The following is a 16802-nucleotide window of genomic DNA, read 5'->3' on the forward strand; positions in this document are numbered from 1 at the left end:
CTATTTTTAATCTTACTGTGCCTAATTTATAAATTAAGCTCATAGGTATGTATGTATGTGTATATGCATGTATAGGGTTTAGTACTATCCATAGTTTCAGGTATCCACTGGGGATCTTATCACCTTTGGATAAGGGAGGGACTACTATACATAGGTCAAAAGGTGTCCATCTTTAAACTGTTGATATGTATTTTTAAGTTGCTTTCTGAAAGGCTGCCATGAGAAGTGTATGACATTTATGCTGTCATCAAGTGTATGACAAAGGAAATTTCATGCCATGGTTTCCAATTTTGGATGCTACTTTTTTTTTTTTTCATTTCTGTTATTACAACTACTAAGCTATTTGTAGCAATAATTTCCATTCTTTGATGACTGTGGAGTTTTTTTTTCAAACATTTCTTCAGTATTTGCATTGCCTCTTGTCCATGTCCTTTTTTGTATCTCCTGCAAACAGTCTGCCTTGTACTTTTTATTCATTGACGTGTATTAGATTTAAATTCTACCATCTGTCCTTTCTCATTCTGGTTTCTATTGTTTCTAACCTTAGAAAGTTCATATAATCTAGTAATTTAATAATCATATTTTCCTCTTTTTTATGACTTTCAAAATTATATTTAACTCTAATATCAAACTGAAGTATCTTTGATATCTTACGAAATACTCAAATTTATTTCCCCACCCAAATTATTTATTTGTTAATCCAGGTTTATTATGATTCTTCTTTTTCCCTGTTTACATATGGGACCTCCTTCCTTTTTTGTTGTTGTTTTTTGAGACAGAGTCTCGCTTTGTCACCCAGGTTGGAGTGCAGTAGCTGCCGTCTCGGCTCACTGCAAGCTCCACCTCCCGGGTTCACGCCATTCTCCTGCCTCAGCCTCTGAGTAGCTGGGACTGCAGGCACCTGCCACCACGCCCAAGTAATTTTGTTTTGTATTTTTAGTAGAGACAGGGTTTCACCGTGTTAGCCAGGATGGTCTTGATCTCCTGACCTCACGATCCGCCCGCCTCGGCCTCCCAAAGTGCTGGGATTACAGGCTTGAGCCACTGCACCCGGCCAGGGACCTCTTTCTTTAGTATGTATTGTATCTCACTGACTTCCTATACCCTGCCACAGTTTTAAGGATTGTCACTTTATAATCAGTGATTCTCAGCAGGGGGCAGTTTTTGCCCCCCTGGGGAACATTTAGCAATGCCTGGAGACAATTTTTTTTAATTGTCCTAATTGGGATGGTGCTACAGGCATCTAGTGGGTAGAGGATAGAGATATTGCTAACATACTGCAATGCACAGGACACTTCCCCACAGCCAATAAGTATCCAGTCCAAGAAGTCAGTGGTGCTGAGACAGAGAAACCCTGCTTTATATAGTGTTTTCACAGATGATAAAGAGTTGTTTCTTCAGGGTTTCTTCAGTCCTTTTTTTTTTTTTTTTTGGCCAATTTTGCCTGTTTATTTTTCCACATGAACTTTATAAGTTTGGGTGGGGGGAGATGACCCCAAATGTAACTGGAACAATCTATCAATTAATTTCTAAAGACTATTTATTATATTTAGCATTTCCCCTTATTATTTTTCCTGGGTATTTTTGGTTTGAATGGTATTCATTCAGTTACCTTTAAGTCCAAGAATTTTTAATTTCCTTGGGTTTTCTAAATATTTAATCATGTTTACAAAATATAATACATTGTCTCTTCCTTGGACCTGATTTCTGTGTTATGCCTTACATAACTGGTCATTAACTTCCCAAACAAAGCTTTAAAAATAATGGCAGAAATAAGCAGCTTGTTTTAAACTCAGTTTTAGCAGGGATAAAGTATAATTTTACTACTTGCTCGATTAGATGGTTTTTATCCTTTTAAGAAAGCATCATTCTTGCTACAGAATTGCTTCATTTCATTATTTTAAAAATACTAGCCTTCAATTTATATCTACAAACATGTTTTTTTAATTACTTCTATTTGTAATATATGTTTCTCATTTCTGTTTTTACTTATTTGCTTTAATTTACTTTTTTCTTCAAAAAGATAAGGTCTTTTTGATAAGATAAGATATGCTGCTTTTATGAGGTTTAAAAAAAGTCATTATTAATTCCTAGTTTTCCTGAGGACTTTTCCCCTACCTCTTCTTTTTTTTTTTTTTTTTTTTGAGACAGAGTCTCACTCTATTACCCAGGCTGGAGAGTACAGTGGCACCATCTTGGCTCACTGCATCCTCCAGCTCATGGGCTCAAGCAGTCGTCCCGTCTCAGTCCCCCAAGTGGGAGGAACTACAGGCACAAACCACTATGCCTGGCTAATTTTTTAATTTTTTGTAGACACAGGGTTTCACCAGGTTGCCCAGGCTGGTCTCGAACTCCTGAGCTCAAGAGATCCACCCACCGTGGCCTCCCAAAGTTCTAGGATTACAGGTGTGAGCCACCATGCCCAGCCTGACCCTCTACATTCTTGATACAAATACTGAGTTCATAGATTTTTCTCTTCCTGGTAAAATATTAAAGCCTTTATGTTTTTGCTTAAATATGTTGACTATGTTACCAGTTCATTCAAGGGGAACTGGTAAGGCTCTGGATATATCTGACGTTATATTATTCAATCTCTCAACGCATATTTCTTGAATACCTACTAAGTACCAGGACTACGTTAGGTGCTTAGAGAAGTGAAAAATACACAGTCACTATGCTCACCTAGCCTATAGTCAGGCTACTCATGATGTCCTGTGGTCTCTGGTACACAGACATGAAAAGAAACCTCAGGACCCATTCACTGACTCACTATTTGGCCCCTGCTCCTCTGTCATCCTAATGGCGGGTATTTATTCATACAAGCTGAAACTGTCCAAAGTCTTCTCTCAGATCTTTATAAACTTAACAGATCTTCATAACATGTTCTCTTTTTTTTTTTTTTGAGACAGAGTCTCGCTTTTATTGCCCAGGCTGGAGTGCAGTGGCGCCATCTCGGCTCACTGCCACCTCTGCCTCCCGGGTTCAAGCGATTCTTCTGCCTCAGCCTTCCAAGTGGCTGGGATTACAGGCACCCACCACCACGCCCACCACTACGCCTGGCTAATTTTTGTATTTTTACTAGAGATGAGGTTTCACCATGTTGGTCAGGCTGGCCAGGCTGGTCTCAAACTCCTGACCTCAGGTGATCCACCCACCTCAGCCTCCCAAAGTGCTGGGATTACAGGTGTGAGCCACCGCACCCAGCCATAACATGTTTTTAAATGAAGGAAGGAAGTTTCAGACCTACTTTAGAGTATGATTTCATAAGGTGTTTTAAAGTGAGCTGTGTGATTTATTGAGTGAATACAAACATGTAGGTAGTTTGATAGGCACACAAAGTTTAATAGGTACAGCCTATCTGCCAGCCTTCATACACCTTTCTTCTTGCTCATCTTCCTACTGAGCTTCTGCTCCTTTAAGGTAGTTTATCTACCACTGACCCTGGTCAGTTTTGGTGCCCTGTCTTTGCTATTCTTAAGCTAAAAGTTATCAGTCTCGAGTTAGACAGCCTTTTGTATAGTTCTGACCCAGTGGGTAAAGCCAGATGTTATTGCTGCTTCTGAATTCCATCCTGTCTATATGGTAGTTTATAGAAACTCCTTCCAGATTCTTTTCCTAAATTCTGGATACTGGTTTTCAAACCCCTTCTTTGGGGGAGGGTCAGAGATAGTACCTGATACTTCCTCTATTATTTTACAAGCATTATTCCCATCTTTTGCTGGCAGTACCACCATTTACAGAATAAAAGTAGGGCAGTTACTCCTTCCAACACTCTGCCAGATGTTTCAGGTCTGTAACACAGTTTTTCTCCATAAACTAAAATATTCTGATAGGTAGAATGGATAGGTGGGCTAAGAAATGAATTTTTTCAGCCAGGCGCAGTGGCTCACGCCTGTAATCCCAGCACTTTGAGAGGTTGAGGTGAGTGAATTGCTTGGGGCCAGGAGTTCGAGACCAGCCTGGCCAACATGGCAAAACCCCATCTCTACTAAAAATACAAAAGTTAGCCAGGCATGGTGGTACAATTCCTGTAGTCCCAGCTACTCAGGAGGCAGAAGCAGAAGAATTGCTTGAACCCAGGAGGCAGAGGTTGCAGTGAGCCAAGATCGCACCACTGTACTCCAGCCTGGGTGATGAGGCGAGACTGTCTCAAAAATAGAATTTTTTCTAAGGTAAAAGGATGTACCTTAATCAGGTTTGTCATCAAACATCCAAGCCTTTAGCATTGACTTTGCCCTTTGCTTTTACACAGCTCTGATCTTGTGTCCTCCTTCTGTTATGTGTAAATTTGCTTTGTCTCCATTCTTGCTTTCCAGCTATTTTAGAATTGATTCTCATATCCTGGCCTATCTATTAAATGCCTCTCTTCTATTTTGAAATAATATACTTCTTCATTCAGTCAAAAACATTTGTTGAATGCCCCTATGTGTTATGTCCAGGGCTACATGCTAAGCATAGACAAATAAAATACAGTTCCATAGTTTCTGCTCCCTTGAAAGAGCACAGAAGTAAGTCACAGCACTGTGTAGTAAGTATAACACTGTATTGCAGAAAAGTGTAGAGTGAAGTGTGGACAAATGCTATAGAAGCCTAGAATCCTAAGCAGCTTTGTCCTGGGAAGGATGGGAAAGACAACAGCAAAAAGGTGAAACGTCAGCCTTTTTCTTTGTCATAATGCTCTGTTTTCCCTTTTCGCTAGAAGAGCTGCCTCCAGAAGTAGGGTATGTTAAATGATGTACTGAAGTACAGGAATAACTAGACTTTCTATTTATATATTTTTAAAACATGAAAAAAAACCCTAAGCTTTACTAGTATATAATTCTCAGGTTTATGTTATACATACATACATATATGCTATGTTTTTATTAAACTATATATGTGTATATAAGGAGAAAGCGAGGATATGTGCTTAAGTATTTTTTACTGATGCAGCGTAAGATCAAAGTTGGGACACCACTGCTGTGATCATTTGTTCTTTTAGCTAGCCATCAGTTAGGCATAAAATAATTTCCAAATTTCACCCCGAACAGTACCAAAGTGCTACTTATAAGCATTTTCACAACTTCATTCAAGTGTGCTTTCAAGAACAAAGCTGTGAGTCTTCATTCCCACTGCCCCCGTTTCCTCCCCAAACCAGTTAATCAGTTCTTGGGGAGTCTACCTCTTAAATATTTATCCACTCCCAATTATCCCCATAGATACTAGGGCAGCCCTCATCATCTCACCAGGACTATTGTTAGCCTACTAACTGCTCTTAACTCCTTTCAACCCATCTGGCTTCATAGTACAACTATAGTAATCCTTCTAGAATGCAAACAAAGATCCTTATAATTCCCTAATTATCTCCTAGATAAAAGTTAAGCTATTTAACAAAAGGCACTTCATGACCCAGTCCAAGTGCTAATACCTAAAACTCTTCACAGATGGGCCATCAGTTTGTGACCAAGGTTGATTTGGGCTGCCACTAAAATGCATACTCTTATGAACATGTTTGTCAGACTGAACACTGAGCTGAGTGGATCATGCAACTTGTGTAGAGGAGAGTACAAATGGCTGAAAGTAAAAGCCAAATGACAGGCAGATGTGAAAATAAAAAATCCTGTGCTTACTAGAACATACAGTCACTTTGTCTTATGAATGTATCATCAGGCATAGCCTAGGTGCTGAGAAATAACCAAGTAACTAACGCACTTAATAACTGGATCCTTTTAAAAACCAAACGGGCATTGATGTCAGTTAGATTTCATTATTGCTGATCTGTTCAATATTGATTTGGATCCTTTTATCTTTCCAAGGATGTGGCCAAAGATTTCTGTGGTATGCCTCTACCACAAAAGCATTTAGAAGTACAAACCCAGCCCTTGCCTATGTCTGTCCTCATACTCTGCCACTCTTTCTCTACCCCACACACCAAACCCCTATGGTCTAGCCATACTAAAGAGCAAATTATCTCTATATATGTCTTTCAAGCAAGCTTCATCATGAATCAGTGCCTTTATACACATTGCTGCTTTGCTTAGACTGCTCTTCTATCTTATTCTACTCATTACACTTCTCATTTTTTGAGACTTTTCTAAGCATTATCTCATCTGTGATGCTTTTTCTAATTCTCCCAGCTCAAGACAGAATGCCTCCTTTTTGCTCTCACAGCATCTTATGCATTACTACTAATATAGCACCTCCTAGTATGTAGCACTTAGCAGATTATACTGTAGTAGCCAACAGTTCAAAGCTCTGGATCCCTGAGGTCAGGAACTCCTTAAGCACTGGACTGCTGGAGGTCTTCCTCATCTTTGTACCTGCAGTACCTAATGCAGGACTTGGCTTACAGCAGAGAATCCCTACACGTGTGGGGAGTGAACGAACTCAGATATTCACACTCCTTTTTTCTCCCCAAAGCATCGTAATCAGTACTTTAGGGGAAAAGGTAGAAGCATAATATTAGGGCAAGATGCAACAACAGCATCAACAATCACAACCATGGCTAATGAATACTTAACTTTTGTCAAGCTCTATTCTAAGCTCATACGTATATTCACTCATTTGTTTCTCACAGCAACTCTCCTGTCCTCACTTTACAGATGAGAAAAACTGAGGCACAGAGAGACTAATTAAGCAATTTGCACAAGATCACACACACAGGCTGATCGCGATGACTCACGCCTGTAATCCCAGCACTTTGGGAGGCCAAGGTGGGTGGATCACCTGAGGTCAGGAGTTCGAGACCAGCCTGGCCAACATGGTGAAACCCCATCTCTACTAAAAATACAAAAATTAGCTGGGTGTGGTGGCACATGCCTGTAATCCCAGCTACTCGGGAGGCTGAGACAGGAGAATCACTTGAACCCAGGAAGCGGAGATTGCAGTGAACCAAGATCGTGCCATTGCACTCTAGCCTGGGAGACAGAGTGAGACTCCATCTCAAAAAATAAAAAATATAAAATATAAAAAAGTACTAATAAGATCACACACAAAGAAAGCAGCAGAACTGGTTCCAGAGCCTTTATGCTAGAAGAGAAAGTGCCTGTTATTTTGTTCATTCTCCTCCTCGTCCAGTGTATGACTGTAGTGATGGGGAAACAGGAAATCAATTACCAGGTTACCACTAAGTCTAGAAACTACTGAAGACCAGAATTTACATAAATTGTATGCAGTCCTGCATTTGACAGGCTTGCAAAACCTTCCACATTTCCATGAGTAAGCCTGTCCAAATAGTACTACTTCTCAATTGCAAATCATAACAACCTCTTGTGGGGCCGTCAGAGCTGACTAAGCAGAAGCCATGATCCTCTGAATTTAGTATTTTTCCTGTTTGCCAAAAATTATGTGTCATTAGTGACGAAGTTATTCTTAAAGTTCCTTTAATAAAACTGATTTATATCAAATAACAATGGTTTGGAGGGGGTGTGTCAGATTGATTATTCTTCGTAACAAATCTATTAATTTTATTAAACTTGGCCTCCCTCCCTTTTTCTTGGATGTTTATAAAATTTAAGTCTTTCACAGATACTTTCTCTTAAGCTGCTGTTTTTCATATCATGGAAATCTGAGCCTTGATTCTTTTGTTATGGCTTTTGAGATGGTACAGTGTAATATACCCACAATTAATGAAACAGGAAAAAAACTTGCATTTTCCTTCTTTATCCTTGAAATCATTCCATTATATCTTCTAGGAATTTATCTCACTAATATCTTGAAAACAGAAGAAGGCAACCCTGAGGTCCTAAAAAGACATGGAAAAGAGCTTATAAACTTTAGCAAAAGGAGGAAAGTAGCAGAAATAACAGGAGAGATCCAGCAGTACCAAAATCAGCCTTACTGTTTACGAGTAGAATCAGATATCAAAGTAAGTTGAATTATTTAAAGATTCATACTTCTGATTAAGTTTATAAACTACCTAATAAAAGGCAGGTTTATTTTATAGGGGAGAAAAAGTAAAATAAACCTTAAAAGAAATAATTAAAATTTACTTGTATTAAATGTTTTCTTAACTTTCCATGAATTTCAAACTGAATTTATAATTTTTAATATTAATATTTTTTTCTTTGCATTTATTTTAGAGATTCTTTGAAAACTTGAATCCGATGGGAAACAGCATGGAAAAAGAATTTACAGATTATCTTTTCAACAAATCCCTAGAAATAGAACCACGAAACCCTAAGCCTCTCCCAAGATTTGTAAGCATTTGTATATTCATATTTATTTTACAGTTAAATACTTTTTTCAGTTGTCATCTATATCTGGTGATATCATTACTACCATATGTGTTATATAGATTAGTTTTCCATAAAGGTATTCAGGGATGAAGTATACATGTGATAGTTAAAAGTAATGAAAAAGTACTTAATAATTATGTCCAGGAGCATCCCACTTGTTTCCAAATAAATGAATGTTAATATTAATTTGAGTAAATCCTGATATCAAAGATGATGAAATTGAGCAAATATTATGTAAGTTTTTAATTTTTTTACCCCAAAAAATGTTATTTAAGATTTTAAAGACAGGAAATTTAATGAATTTATACGAATTCACTTGTAACAAATATATCTACTTATGACATTTTAAAAGTAATGACTTATTACAGCTTTCAACCATGAATCATTAGCCATAAAATATCAAGTTTTGCTAACAATACTTTCTTGGGAAAATAAAGTTTCCATTGTTTTTCGTTACTTGTCAATGCCCAGCCAAATTTATGTACAGAATCATAAGCTCACTGATTTGACTGCGTACTCTCTTGTTCATAAAAAAGTCAAAAGTCTGCCAGGTGCGGTGGCTCGTGCCTGTAGTCCCAACAGTTTGGGAAGCCGAGGTGGGTGGATCACCTGAGGTCAGGAGTTTGAGACCAACCTGGCCAACATGGTGAAAACCCTGTCTCTAATGAAGTACAAAACTTAGCTGAGCATGGTGGCGAGTGCCTACAGTCCCAGCCACTTGGGAGGCTGAGGCAGAAGAATCACTTGAACCTGGGAGGCGGAGGTTGCAGTAAGCCAAGATCGTGCCACGGCTGTCCAGCTCCAGCCTGGGAGACAGAGCAAGACTCGTCTCAAAAAAAAAAAAAGTCAAGAATCCTGAATTAAACATAGATGGCTTCTAAGTGACCAAGATAAATCACATAATGTCTTTTAATTAAAGTGTATGCAATTGCCTGACAGCAACATTTCTCAAGCCCTTGTTCAGTTTTTAATAAGCTGGATTAAAAATAGAAAATGAGAAATAGGTATATAATCTGCTCCAACGAAGCACTCTGATATAGCACTGAGAAATGAGTTTTATTGCAAGGAAAATGCAATAGAACATACATACATATACACAAATGAAAATTGGGCAATTTAATGCATTTGTAAATATCTCAAATGGTCCTGATGGGATCACTGTATTACAGAATAGGAAGGTATTATAATTCACAGTGATGATCCTGGCTTTTCAGCAAAGTTAAATTTGCTCAAAATAGTCTGTTTTAAAAACCAGGGAAATACACAATACATTTTAGAAAAACTTCCACCCAAATATATTAAAATAACAAATACTCTAGTTTTATAGGACTAAAACTTAGTTATTTAAAGAAATGCATTCTTTAACAATTTAGATACCCAGGGCTTTAGCAAAATAGAATGTTAACACTTTAAATTTTCTACTTTTATTTGAATAATTATGTCCTTATTAGTGAATTATGATTTTCCTATATATATTAGCTGAATTTTACCAGGCACATATAGAAAAACCTTCCTTTCTACTACACTATTTAAAGTATTGTGTTTCTTTTGATATGTCTACAGCCAAAAAAATATAGCTATCCCCTAAAATCTCCTGGTGTTCGTCCATCAAACCCAAGACCAGGTACCATGAGGCATCCCACACCTCTGCAGCAGGAGCCAAGGAAAATTAGTTATAGTAGGATCCCTGAAAGTGAAACAGAAAGTACAGCATCTGCACCAAATTCTCCAAGAACACCGTTAACACCTCCGCCTGCTTCTGGTGCTTCCAGTACCACAGATGTTTGCAGTGTATTTGATTCCGATCATTCGAGCCCTTTTCACTCAAGTAGGTGCAAAAATTCTAAGTGCATTAAGGTATTTGTTAGTATTATACATGCTAGAGGTAAAAAAGAATTTCTTTTATTTTTGTGTATGTGTGAACTTGTAGATGAGTCAAATGCCATTTCAAAAGATAACATTATAAAAATACAAGACAAATTCTAAACTCCACCAACTTGAAATTTCTTAAAAATCTGCTGGAACAGCCCTCTTTAAATTTATTATACTTTAATGAAAGGCCTAGTGGTAAAATTGGCAGCTTAAATTTCATTTGAGCTTTGCAAATGCATTCCTCTTATCCAGAGGAAACTAAGATCACTCTTAAAATCTGCAAGTAATTTTAGTCCCATGTTTCAAATGCTGCCTGGCTCCAAAATTATTATACAGGCTGAATGTCCCTAATCCAAAATCCAAAATGTTCTAAAACCCAAAACTTTTTGAGTGTCAACATGACGCTCAAAGGAAATGCTCATTAGAAGATTTCAGATTTTTCGATTAGGGATGCTAAACCAGTAAGTATGATGTAATATTCTGAAATCCAAAACACTTTTGGTCCCAAGCATTTCAGTAAAGGATACTTAACATGTATTTGAATACTAGCCAGGGTATACCATCTACTCCCCACCAAATTCTGTAGTAGCTTTTAATTTTGTAATGTATCAGATTTAAGCCCTTTTTGTCTACCCAGTGGTCCCCTAATGGTATATATTGCTTGCTAATACACTGTCTATGCTTTTCAGTGCAGCAAAACAAATCTCACAGAGTGCACATTACTGCTTATCCACCTCTTATTTCTAAACCAGCACTGTTCTGTAGAAACATGTGAGCCATATGTATAACTTCAGATGTCTAGTAGCCACATTAGAAAAAGCAAAAATAACTTTAATACATTTTATTTAACCCAGCATATCAGAAATATTGTCATGTCAGCATGAAATCAATATAAAAATTTATGATTGAGATATTTTACATTCCCTTTTTTTGTTCCAAATCTTTAAAATCCAGTGTGCATTTTACACTTACAGCACATCTCAATTCAGACAAGCCACAATCAGATACTCAGTAATCACGTGTGGCTAGTGGTTGCCAGACTATACAGGTCACCTTTTGAAAGGCTACCTTTTCAATCTAGATCACCATGACCATTTCCACATGGTCTTGCCGTTGGCTGTCTCAGCTCGATGTGCTAATCAAGTTCCCCCTAATATTTGACATACTAGAATCTAATACTAGAGGCAGCATGACATTATTATGGGGGAGGAGGTTAGAAGCACTAACCTCGAAGTTAGAATTTCTGATTTGTCATCCCACTCTGCTAATTAGCTTTCTGATTTAAGATAAAATACTTTTTCTGTGCCTTCTGGGGGTCAAATTCAATTTTTAAGATTCTCTCAGTTGGAAGAAATGTAACTAGAAATATACTTAAAATAATTCTTTGGTAGTGTATTATTTCGAAATGTGGTCCAGAATCCTATTTGTTTATTCCTGTAGTATACATACATTTGTAGTTACCCAGTAGTCTTTGTTGTCTTTGGGCCATCTAAAGTATATTTGGGCTGGGCATGGTGGCTCACACCTGTAATCTCAACACTTTGGAAGGCCAAGGTGGGAAAATCACTTGAGGCCAGGACTTTGAGATCAGCCTGGGCAACACAGCAAGACCCCATCTCTCCTAAAAAAATAAAAAAATTAGCTGAGAGTGGTGTTGTACACCTGTAGTCCCAGCTACTTGGGAGGCTGAAGTGGGAGGATCGCTTGAGCCCAAGAGTTTGAGGCTGCAGTGAGCTGTGATCATGCCACTGCACTCCAGCCTGGGCAACAGAATGAGACCATCTCAAAATAAATAAAGTGTATTTGTCTTGAGAATACTATGACTTGGCATTATTTGGTGACTGAAAGTCATGGAGTCATTTTTTTTTAATTTTATAAAATTTTTGGTAGAGATAGGGTCTCACTGTGTTGCCAAGGCTGATCTCAAACTTCTGGCCTCAAATAAACCTCCTCTCTCAACCTTCCAAAGTGCTGGGATTATAGACGAGCCACTGTGCCCTGCCATGGAGTCATGTGATACACATAGTAAGCCGTCAGATATATTTGATAAGTTCAAATAGACACCAAGTAAAAAAAGATTCCCATTTATTCTCCCCAACTTGCCAACCCCCTAAATTAAGTAATGAAATGAAACCAGCACCTTTTCAGTATATCTGACTTAAAATCATTATTTATTCTGACCCATTTAACTGTAGGATTTTTTCCCTAGAGCAGACAGCTATAGGTCTATATCATTAAGGATTCTCAATGAAGCCACATAAAAGTCGTCAATTGCAAATTCTACTTCTCTTTAAGTAGCTAAAAATGAAAGTGGTGGAAAAACAGTAAATGAGCATGTTAAATTCTCTACTAGTGCTGAATTGTTAAATGACTAGCTAAACAGCGAAGAAGAAATCATTCTAGAATGCAGTGCTCTGGATCCTGTTTTGTTATAATAGTATTAAGTTAACAGTATTAATTTTAACAGCTGGACAGCTGGAGAAAACATTGTTTCAGGAGTTAGGCTTTGTAATCTTAGACTTGAGGGTTTTCTCAATTTCTCTCTGTTTATGATAAAGAAAAACCCTATTACTACTCCCTTTGTTTTTGGTTAAAAACTGAAAATAACTGATTTTGAAATCAAATAACGAGCATAATATAAAGCCACCCATGTGTTCTGCTCATCCCTTACTTAAAACCTGTCAGCTGCCTTTGTGTATTAAAAGTTTCCTCCACGTGCTTTTGTCTTCACTTTGGCCTAATAGATCTGCGAGTGCCAGAGGATCACCCAGAGCCTCCAACTTGCTACCCACTGGTTTGCCACCATAGTGAATACCTACTTCCTTGTTTCCCTCAGGGCCTGGCAGAAAAGAACTGCCTTGACTGCAGTCATATGTCATCCCAACATATTCTACTCAATACAAAGCAGTACAAAGTTCCATTGTTTTAAGTTATTCAAATGGCAAAGTTTGACTAGAATTTTGTTTTATCAATTATAATACTATTCTTTTTTTACTCTTATGGTTTTTTCCCAAAATAATCTACTTTTAGACCTATAATTATTCTTTCAGCCAGTATCTGCTGCATATCTTACTCCTTGCTAAACACTTACACGTCTTCATTGGGAAAGCTTGCAGTCTTACTGAGAGATTAAAAATAATCATAGTACAAAGAGATTCACAGTTAAATGCTAAAAAAGTGGTGAAGACATAAATACTGGAGAGGCTTATAGAAAGATGACCTCAGAATGGGCAAGAGTGGTCATGGAAAGCGTGGTAAAGACAGAGCAGAGAAGTGGCCACATACTTAGTGCTGCCACATATATATTCAAAGCCCTGTTCCACACCTTACCCTGGCCAGGTCCACCTTTGAGGTAATGATGACAGTTGCTGGAAAAAGAGAAAAGACCACTGGCTTACTACTTGTTTCTGCTGCTGTAATAGAGAGGAGAAAATGATGAAATGGCTCTTGTTACCTTCCTGTTTGAAGATTGCCTGGTCATAAAAGGGAGTCAGAAGTCTGACTTCTCTATCTCTACCCCTTAGGGGACCCTTTAACAACAAAAAGAATGTATTACAAGTATGTCAAGCTGATACACAAGGCTTTTCCTCCTGGAAGATTGGTGTAAGGTGATGAATTTCTAATCCCAAATATATTTGCATTTACCAGGCTTTTGTGAGTTTAAGAAGTTGTCTATCATATCTTTTTTTTTTTTTCTATAGGAAAATGCTTGTTTCTATCAAGAATGACTCCTTTATAAACTGGGGAGTATCTTTAAGAGTGGTTTCAACCCTGACTGTATAATATAATCTGTTGAGGAGCTTAAAAAAAATATGGGTCGGGCACAGTGGCTCAAGCCTGTAATCCCAGCACTTTGGGAGGCCGAGACAGGCGGATCACGAGGTCAGGAGATCGAGACCATCCTGGCTAACACGATACAAAAAACTAGCCGGGCGTGATGGCGGGCGCCTGTAGTCCCAGCTACTCTAGAGGCTGAGGCAGGAGAATGGCGTAAACCCAGGAGGCAGAGCTTGCAGTGAGCTGAGATCCGGCCACTGCACTCCAGCCTGGGTGACAGAGCGAGATTCCGTCTCAAAAAAAAAAAAAAATGTAGGCCCAGCCCACACTAGACTGGCATTGGTACTTGGTATCAGTATTTTTTAAAAACTTCTCATAGTATTCTAACGTACAGCTAAGATTGAGGACCATTTGTCATCTGGGATTATGCTTAATAAATTAACAGTGTTTTTTAAATTAATCAGATTTCACTCCTAAGTCATTATCAGTAAATTTGCTCAATATCTAACTGACAAGAAATTCTAGCATATATTTCTGGATTAGAGCATGTAAAATTCTAAAAGAATTTTTATAGTATTTTCCAGGCAATAAGACCAAACAACTAGTGCCCTAAATTTACCAAATGCATAAGTCTAAGCCTGTGCTCTATATATATATATATATACTCAAAGCCAAGTTTACATCTGTGTACACAAGTGTGCATGCATATGTATAATTGTTCTTTCAGAAAGACTACAGTTTTAACAATCATGAGCTTTGTGTTTTGATTTTACTCCTATTCCTGTATTGTATTAAGTGTACTATCATGTTCTTGAGGCATATCTCCAGGAGATTTCTTTTCCAAGAAAAGTGGGACATACATAAGTGGGTAAACGCTAGAGCTAGATACTCATTTAATCTCTATTACATCAGATCTCTGGCTCCCTTTTACAACCAGGCAGTCTTCAATTATAGGTGGCTAACAGGGAAGAAAATCATTGGCAGAGCAACAGCTTCATGTAATTTCAGAGTATAAAAATTAATTTTAATCTTCTGAAAGGTAGTATTAGAATTAGCTAGATTGCTACACTTAGGAATCACAGGTTCCAAATAAATATCAGTATATATGGAAATTAAATAATGGAACAGATTATTTGAAATTAGGGCTGCCTAGAAAATAAGACTACTGTATCTACATAAACAAGTTAACAGAAGTCATGCCAGCTAAATCTGGAATGTGAGATTATCCTCCTTCTGACCAAATATACTTGAATAAACTTAATGTTCCAAATTATGTGAGGGATTGCCTATTGTGCAAAAAAAGAAAAAAGAAATCTGAATTTTTTAAAAATCAGCACAGTCTAGTATTATTTTAGTCTCTTGGATGTTATAACGTTATCTGTTCCATATGTTGTTAATATGAGACAGTGTAACAGAAACACTATATTGATTCAGAATCACTATAAATCATCTAGCCTTTTGTCTCAATTTTCCTACTTCAATACTCTTGGGGCTTTCGCTTTTGATTTTCGATTTTTTCCTCAAAATAATGAATATTGTTGAAATTAGACTTTCTAAATTTAAATTTATCAGAATTTCCTATGTAAAATGAGTCTAGGCACCAAATGTTTAATGACTTTAAAAAAAGTTTATGACTATAAAAGGAAAAACCCTATATCACTTTCAAGCTTGTTATATAAAACAAAGTGCTGGTTATTTTGTGATGAGACTGTATACCCCAAGAACATTTTTGAAAGACATATAATTAGTAACTTTTTTATTTTTCAACTTATATAAAATAAAATTATTACTTGTTTCACAAGTTTGACTTTTCAAAATAAGCTTTAGTAAATGGCATATTTATATACATCCAGCTGAACTTTTTGCTTGAATTGGGTTTCTACATTTGAAAAAGTCTTTCAGTAATATAGGATTTTTTTCATGAATGTTTTTCATTTAATAATTATGAAATCAAGTAAAGCTAAAAGGAATCTTTTAAATTCCCAATATGATACCAGTTTTTTCTTCTCAAAAGTAAGTAGTAATGAGGTTTTACTATAAACTGTTACAGCATTCTTTCAAACTAGAATGACAATAACATTTTCATCCTAATACAAATTTTTGCAGATGAGCTGAACATTATCAATGAAAGAAAAAAAATCTACTTTTTCTTGTTTCCTTTCACAGGCAATGATACCGTCTTTATCCAAGTTACACTGCCCCATGGCCCAAGTTAGTATATTTGGTTTAAGACTCATAATTCTTGCTTTGGCTTTAAAAATCAAACCGAGTGTACCCTTTCCTGCTAAACTCTTCTTGGGCCTGGCAGCATTGGTACCTTGCTTGCAACGTCCTAGAAGTGAGGCCTTCACTTGTGCTATCTTTTGATCATAAGTGATTTGCTTCAATTTATATATTTTTCACGCTTTTTATAAAACCTTGTTTCTCTCTTAAAAGAACATATTAAATAAGTGGCTTCCACATTTAACCATTTCTTTTTTCCAACTATAGAGTTCTAAATATATTTTAATGCTCAACTCTGAAAAAAAAAAAAAAGCAAGAGCATGCATGCGCGTATGGGAATGCTGGCAGCTATGCAGTTTCTAAATCACAAAATATACTTAGCCTGATGGCAGGACAGATTATAAACAACTGTTTTTGACTTTAGAAGAACTTTCTTATAATTGTAATTATTCAAAGTATAGCCTAAATACTGATAAAATAAAGTTCCATTTTAATTTTAAGGTAAACTAACAATTCACTAAATTCCACTATTTTAATTATTTTAAGCTAATTAATATTTTTTTTTTGCTGTCCTTTCATACAAGTAATTTCAAAATGTATACAATGGAAAATACTAGTTACAAGCTGAATTAACTGTATATTCTTAAGAAAAAAGGTAGGTGATCAAAATGTTGATCATTTGAATAATATCAGTACACAAAGTACTCTTTAAGT

The 16802-nt window shown here is 36.9% G+C and overlaps 1 protein-coding gene across 1 annotated transcript in view; it reads left to right on the forward strand.

Annotated features, from left to right (window-relative positions):
* The window catches only part of SOS1 (son of sevenless homolog 1 (Drosophila)), a 155685-nt gene that overhangs the window by 131892 nt on the left and 6991 nt on the right, over positions 1 to 16802 (forward strand). Inside the window, exons 18-21 of the mRNA XM_011935935.1 lie at positions 7674 to 7846; positions 8061 to 8177; positions 9780 to 10044; positions 16032 to 16076. Of these exons, the coding sequence (XP_011791325.1) occupies positions 7674 to 7846; positions 8061 to 8177; positions 9780 to 10044; positions 16032 to 16076 (600 nt within the window). The remainder of the gene's footprint in view (positions 1 to 7673; positions 7847 to 8060; positions 8178 to 9779; positions 10045 to 16031; positions 16077 to 16802) is intronic.

Source organism: Colobus angolensis, unplaced genomic scaffold (assembly GCF_000951035.1).
Source record: "Colobus angolensis palliatus isolate OR3802 unplaced genomic scaffold, Cang.pa_1.0 Scaffold15, whole genome shotgun sequence".
Taxonomy (NCBI): domain Eukaryota; kingdom Metazoa; phylum Chordata; class Mammalia; order Primates; family Cercopithecidae; genus Colobus; species Colobus angolensis.